Source organism: Stomoxys calcitrans, chromosome 3 (genome assembly GCF_963082655.1).
Source record: "Stomoxys calcitrans chromosome 3, idStoCalc2.1, whole genome shotgun sequence".
Lineage (NCBI taxonomy): Eukaryota > Metazoa > Arthropoda > Insecta > Diptera > Muscidae > Stomoxys > Stomoxys calcitrans.
Genome location: NC_081554.1, coordinates 57,384,482 through 57,391,840, shown reverse-complemented (window position 1 = coordinate 57,391,840; position 7,359 = coordinate 57,384,482). Strand labels below are relative to the sequence as shown.

General features: G+C 40.1%; 1 protein-coding gene across 1 annotated transcript; it reads right to left on the bottom strand.

Annotated features, from left to right (window-relative positions):
* Positions 1-659: 659 nt before the first annotated feature.
* Positions 660-2,168, bottom strand: LOC106083051 (probable cytochrome P450 303a1). Its single transcript, XM_013245874.2, has one exon. The coding sequence runs from the start codon at positions 2,166-2,168 to the stop codon at positions 660-662; it is 1,509 nt and encodes a 502-aa protein (XP_013101328.2).
* Between the last annotated feature and the right edge of the window lie 5,191 nt (positions 2,169-7,359).

The following is a 7,359-nucleotide window of genomic DNA, read 5'->3' as shown; positions in this document are numbered from 1 at the left end:
TCTCTCACCAATAGCCAAGACGCTTGAGGCTCTACCCCTTCCGAGCATCGTAGGAGAATTTCCATTCGCTGGTCATCAGCATAGATTTCGAAAACTGCATAGCCACCGTAGCGCGCGCAGAGGTTAGCATGTTCGCCTATGACGCTGAACGCCTAGTTTCGAATTCTGGCGAGACCATCAGAAAAAATTTTTCAGCGGTGGTTTTCCCCTCCTAATGCTGGCAACATTTGTGAGGAACTATGCCATGTAAAACATCTCTCCAAAGAGGTGTCGCACTGCGGTACGCCGTTCGGACTCGGCAATAAAGAGGAGGCCCCTTATGATTGAGCTTAAATTTGAATCGGACTGCACTCATTGCTATGTGAGAAGTTTGCCCCTGTTCCTAAGTGGAATGTTCATGGACAAAATTTGCATTTTGATATTCAATACGAACTTAATGAGTTTTTTCTTCTTCCAATAAGGTTGAGAGAACCCCTATTAACCTGGTTCAGTTTACTTCCAACTACTTGATTATGCACTTACACATCTTGCTGGCTTAAGTGGATATGTATAACATTGAATCCCAACACAAAATTCTTATAATAAATAATTTCACCAATCACTTTTATTTAAAATGCATTTTGAGTTTTTCAATATTTCTCCTTAAATCTAAATTTAAACTATGACACTGTATGTCGTGGTATTATATACGCCATATAGGGTTTTACCGATGAAGTGACACCATCCAATGGCTCATCATCTGGCAATGGACCGGGTGGAGCTTCGAAACGGAAATTCTGCAGTACTGTGGTTATAAACATAAACATGGTTTGTCTGGCCAAAATTTCGCCCATGCAACGGTGTCGTCCATAGCCAAAGGGACTGTGAAATTCAGGAACTTTTAAAGATCCATCGACTATGTAACGCTCGGGCATAAATTTGTGGGGCTGGGGAAAATTGGCTGGACTCATTAGCATGCCACGAAAACAGGCCACCACCATGGTATTCTTGGGTATGTCATAGCCTGACAGACGTGTGTCCCGCAATGCACGATGTGGTATACCAAATGTATTGCCCATAAACATACGCACACCCTCCAAGACTATGCCTTCACAATAGGGCAACTTGAGACGATCTTTCCATTCGGGTAGGCGTTCAAAGCCAACCACCTCTTTGATCTCGTTGAATGCCCGCTCCTGTATCTCTGGATTACGAACCATATGCAGAAAAGCAAAGCCCAGGCTCTTGTTGGTGGTCTCAGAACCTGCCAAAAATAAGTCCAGACAAACTGCCAAAAGCTGTTCTTCGCTGAAGGTGGCTTTGTGATCGGGTTTCTCCAGCTCCCGCAGGTAAGAGTCCATCAAATCCCTGGGTATTTCGTAATTTTTAAATGTCTCCTTGTGTACTTGCACCTCTTTGCGCAGAAAACTATAAAAGCGTTCATGACTCTCCACAAAGGCATTGTAACCCGAATAGTTGGGGGCCAAATAACGCATAAAAGGAAAATGACTGAACATGGCGCCTATCATGTCGATATGTTGCAGTAGTTCGAAGAACATTTGCAACATGCTGTTGATATCTTTGCTGTATCTGTCGAAGCGTTTACCTGCCATCATGACCCAAAGATTATTAAGGACATGCACTGTAAACAAATTTACCATGGCCACCTGTGTGTGTTTGCCCTCCTTTTGGCGGATCATATTCGTTAGGTCCTCCACCAGGTGTTCAGATTCTTGTTGTATGCCATGTATCATTCCGCTACGGGCAAATCCAAAATCCTTAAGATGTCTTAAAATGAATCTTCTCTGCTCCACCCACAGCTCTTCATCGGTCACTAGGATGCCTATTTTGGAGTTGAAGGTGCGCATGCGATAAAATATGCCATCTGGTTTACCGTCCAAATCCTCGTTCGTCATCATTTCCTGTATGGTGTCATTGTAGTAGGCTATCACCAATTTATCGCGGCCAATCTTAATGCCATACACCCCATAGGGATTGACGTAATGTTTGGCAAGTTCATCAATAACTTTGCAGAAGAGACCACATTTTGAGCGCAATTGATAGATTTGTATGGCACAGCCCACAATGGGATACCATTTTGGACCGGGTGGGAAGCGGCTGGGTTTACGCACGTCCCAAAAGAGGAATATCAAAATTAAGATGGTAAAAAAAGTAACTGCATAAAACATGATGATGGTGGTGGCAACGACTACTGCGTGTATTGCGCACTTTAACGGTTTGTTATAGTTTTTGGAGTTTTCCCAAAAATTGGAATTAGGAGTAAATGAGCTGAGCTACTTATCACTTTCGTTTTTCACTATCATTTATGGCGATCCATTTTGTTGTTTATTCCTTTTCTCTTATATGCACAATCGCTTTTCACTTATTTTTCTTTTAAAAGTCGTTGGTTTTTGGTTGTTTGAGTTTATAAATCGAACTGAAGCGTTTTCTTGGGTTGCATCATAATTTATACCACTGATCAAGTGACCAGTCTTTGCTGATTGCCACCACACTAAAAAAAGCATGCATGTTGGTTGTCCAGCCAACCAATGAAGTGCTTTTCTTTCCATTGAAGAGTGTAGCTGGAGCGAGTTTACCTAAGTTTTTCACTTTCCACAACAACCTGTTGCTTACATAATTTTCATCAGTTGCATGTTAAATTGCAAATGTGTATGACGATGCTCCACTAACTGTCATTAAATTTCCAATTGGCCTATCTATATGTTGTTATGAAGGTGACTTAGTGTCTTGCAGTTCTTACTTGGCATAATTTTCATTACAAAACATTGGAAACTTTGTATTATAATCAAAACTAGGTAAATATTTCTTAAAGGATCAAAATCTCTTCAAAATGAAATACCAAAAAATGATTTTGTTAAAGGATAAAATTTTGATATTTATAAGAATTTTCCTCAAACTATGAATTTTGTAAAATATTTTGTGGTTAGGAAAGGATTAAAGCTGTTCCATATTTATGAACAGTTATCAAAACTACGTAATATTTTTTAAGTGAAAAATGTAGATTTTTACAAAAATTTTCATTAATCTATGATTTTTGAAAAAATAAATATGTTGTGGTTTTAAAGCAAACTTCAATACAAAAACTTTTCGATATTTATGAAAATTTTCTTCGAAATAGAATTTTAAGTAAAAATTGCCCTAATATGATAGGGGGATATTTGGTTGCCCCATGTACTTGGACCCTAATTTTACTATCAGATTCCTACTCTACTTCCTAAGGTCTTCTATATGAGTACTGTATTGTCCCGGTCAACCTCCAAACACTTGGTCCCTATTTTAGATGACAAATTTTGTGCTTTACTCCCTAAAATATTTCAATTTAGTTCCATATAAGAGCGATCGGATAAATTATTGGGTTGCCTAAAAAGTAATTGCGGATTTTTTAAAAGAAAGTAAATGCATTTTTAATAAAGCTTAGAATGAACTTTAATCAAATATATAATTGCTATTTTGTTCGATAACCTTTTGCCATCTTCCTGGCAAATTTAGTATTCCACGCTCATAGAACTTCTGGCCTTTATCTGCAAAAAACTGAACCAAGTGCGATTTTATAGCCTCATCATTGCCGAAAGTTTTACCAATTAAGGAGTTCTGCAAAGATCGAAATAAATGGTAGTCTGATGGTGCAAGTTCAGGGCTATATGGTGGATGCATCAAAAGTTCCCAGCCAAGCTCACTCAGTTTTTGGCGAGTGACCAAAGATGTGTGCGGTCTAGCGTTGTCCTGGTGGAATATGACACCTTTACGATTGACCAATTCTGGTCGCTTCTCCTTGATGACTGTATTCAATTTGTCCAACTGTTGACAGTAAACAACCGAATTAATTGTTTGGTTCCTTGGAAGCAGCTCAAAATATACCACACCCTTCCAATCCCACCAAACAGACCGCATAACCTTCTTTTGGTGGATATCAGCCTTTGAAGTGGTTTGAGCTGGTTCACCATGCTTGGACCATGATCGTTTTCGACTAACGTTGTGGTTAACAATCCATTTTTCATCTCCAGTTATGATTCGTTTCAAAAACAGATCGAATTCATTGCGTTTAAGGTGCATATCACAAGCGTTGATTCGGTTTGTTAAATGAATTTCTTTCAATACAAGTGGTACCCATATTAAAATTGACGCCAAACAAACAAATGTAAACAAAATTTCGCGCACTTTTTTTTCTAAAGCAAGCTAAAAGAAACAGCTGATAATTGTCAGAAGAAAGAAAGCAATTACAGAGTCACAAGCCGTTGAAAAAATTTGTCAACGCCGACTATATTACTACTATATTACCGACAACTACTTTTTGGGCAACCCAATATTAATTTGCAAGGGCTTAACTGCAAATTGGGTATCCAATTCATATTCTACAAACAATTACCTTTCATTGGAGTCCCATAATGTCCCAATTGGTCTTAAATTGTTATTTTGTAGGGGTTTTGTGTTTGGACGGTCCTAAGACCTGCCCCTAAATTTTGAATAAAAAATTTTCCTTCTAAAAATCTCATACACTATTGTCGCTATCGGTCTACCTCTTCGTTTGACTAGGGACGCTACGCCCCTTTCAGATGTCGAGAAACTATATAGTCTTTCATATTTCTTTCAGACCAAACTGCACAATCTGTGTACAGTGAAAGACAGCATTTTTGAGTGGGTGACACCCCCTGAGACTTGACAGCAAATTTGGATATCCGATTCGTATTTTAATTACAAATGCCTTTCGTCTGAATCCTTTATTGTCCCGAACGGCTTAGAAGCTTCTTTTGGAGGCTTTTTGGGGGTGAGCGACCCTACCTAAGACTTGGCCCTAAACTATTATTTAGGATTCGTATTTTACTCCCAAATATCTTTCGTTTGAGTCCCATAATGTCCAGATCGGTCTTAAATGGTCATTTTGTAGGGGTTTTGTGTTTGGACGGTCCTAAGACTTGCCCCTAAATTTTAAATTAAAATGCGTATTTTCCTTCTAAAAATCGTATACACTATTGTCGCTATCGGTCTATCTCTTCGTTTGACTAGGGTTTTTGGGGTTCGGGGACTCTACGCCCTTTCAGATGTCGGGAAACTATATAGTCATTCTTCTTTCTTTTAGACCAACCTACACAATCTGTGTACAGTAAAAGAAAACATTTTTGAGTGGGCGACCCCTCTGAGACTTGACAGCAAATTTGGATATCCGATTCGTATTTTAATAACAAATACCTTTTGTTTAAATTCCATATTGTCTCGAACGGCTTAGAAGCTTCTTTTGGAGGCTTTTTGCGGCTGAGCGACCCTCCCTAAAACTTGGCCCTACATTTTTATATTAGATTCGTATTTTACTTCCAAATATCTTTCATTTGGGTCCCATATTGCCTAATGCCTTTCTTTCTTCCAGACTAACCTACACAATCTGTGTAATTTTAAAGAAAAACATTTTGCGTTTAAGACGGCCCCTCAGACTTGGCGGTACATTTCGACATCCCATTTGTATGCTACTCGCAAATACTTTTCATTAAAATCACATATTTCTTGAAAAACTTGAAAAACCATTCTTGTGAAAACTTAGTTTATATGACGTCCCAATACGAGGGTTGCCTTTTATATTTCGGGATTAGACACAATATTGTATTTCAAAATATTCCTCATTAAGATCTACGCACTTTTGCATGTTACAATGCCCGATGTTCCAGCCAGTGTGGATTAAACATTGCTATTACACTATTCCTGATAGAAGCTTTTGGAACTACAATACAATAGAAGTTATATAGAATTCTATACAAATAGTTCCGAACTAGACGACCAGATGGACATTGGGTGTACTCTTAAGAAGTAGGAGCGTTGTTGTGTTCTATCTTTCGTCTACTTGATTCCGTTGAGTGTCCAGATCCAGGAACCCTGCGACTAAGATGGGGTGCCTCCAGAGGGATCTGGGTCTGAGTCGAGTGGGTCTGGCTTGGCAGTTAAACAGGTGACGTCTGCATCAATCCTTGCTCTGTAAGAATTGAGGCGGCTGCATCTGCCGGAACGTAATTGAGTCGGAACCACTCTGGTTTGCCGGGGAGGTCAATTTCCTCAGGTGCAATAGGAGGCGGTCGTTCTCCAAGGACGACATTCACCCGGTAGGTATTTACCGCATCTGCTACCGTATCTGAATGAATGTTGTCTAGACCCGATATGTCGCTTGATTTAGAGATTATCTTTTGTAGCGGTGAAAGCTTCTGGGCGGAGAATACCTATCCACAAGATGGTGATGTGGATGGTCTCTGCGATAACAGCCCAGGGGCCTGGGGTCTACATTGTGAACCCAGGGACTGAGATCTGTTTTAATATGATCCTGCAGGCGAAGATCCGGGCGAACCCGTTATGCGCGTGGCAGTGTGGTGTTAACGCGAGGACGTCGAGTATGTACATCTTTACGGACAGTAAACAGGCCATAAAGGTAATAACAACCAGGACGGTAAGATCACGAACAGTCTTGGAATGTAAGAAGAAGATTAACGCCTTCTCTGAGGATGGCAAAATCCGCATCGTTGGGGTGTCGCGCCATAACGGAGTAAGGGGAAATGAAAGGGCAGACGATTTGGCGGTGAAGGCCAGAGGACTGCCGTCAATAAGCCGAAGACCTTCAAGTCGACGCAGTCCAAGTTAAAGACGTGGGCGACGAATGCGCATGTAACCCTGTGGAAAAGCGAGACATTCGGTAGGACGGCAAAAATCCTATGGGGGGATCCAGATCGTGAGAAGACGAGGCTATTACTGAAAGGAAGTAAGAAAGATAATTTTCAGTATAACTTTCGGTATCATAACAGCACACACAGGACTACGAGCTCACTTATGTAAAATCGGTGCGGCAAGTGATAGCAAGTGCAGGGCATGTGAGAAAGATGATGAGACGTTGGAGCATTTCCTATGTCATTGCCCGGCTTTCGCGTCCAACAGATACCGGTACTTAGGTGGAGACACAATATCAGACATGAACGGGCAAAGCATGGAAAACAATTAAGGATTTTGTAAGTAGTACGGAATTCCTAACTTAGACTTTCTTTTTTGAGGTTACTGTTTTAGTATTAAGAGCGTACAACAAGCCGAATACTGGCTTAGATGTATGTCCATAGTGGCATGGGGCGAATTAATATCCGCATCCTCTTTTCAACCTAACCTAGCCGCCATGCTTTCCTCTATTATCCGTGCAACACTCGCATTTTTTATGTAAAATACTGTGATTCTCCTTTTTATTTTAAGTTAACGTTCAGTATCCGTAAGTTCAGCGTTTAATTGAAGATTAACCGTTCAAGGTGTTTGTTCGAAAAAGGCTCCAACTTCAAAAGAAAGAGGATGTAACGTTCTTTCAATACAGGACAAATTAGAACTAAATAAAAATTACAGTGAATA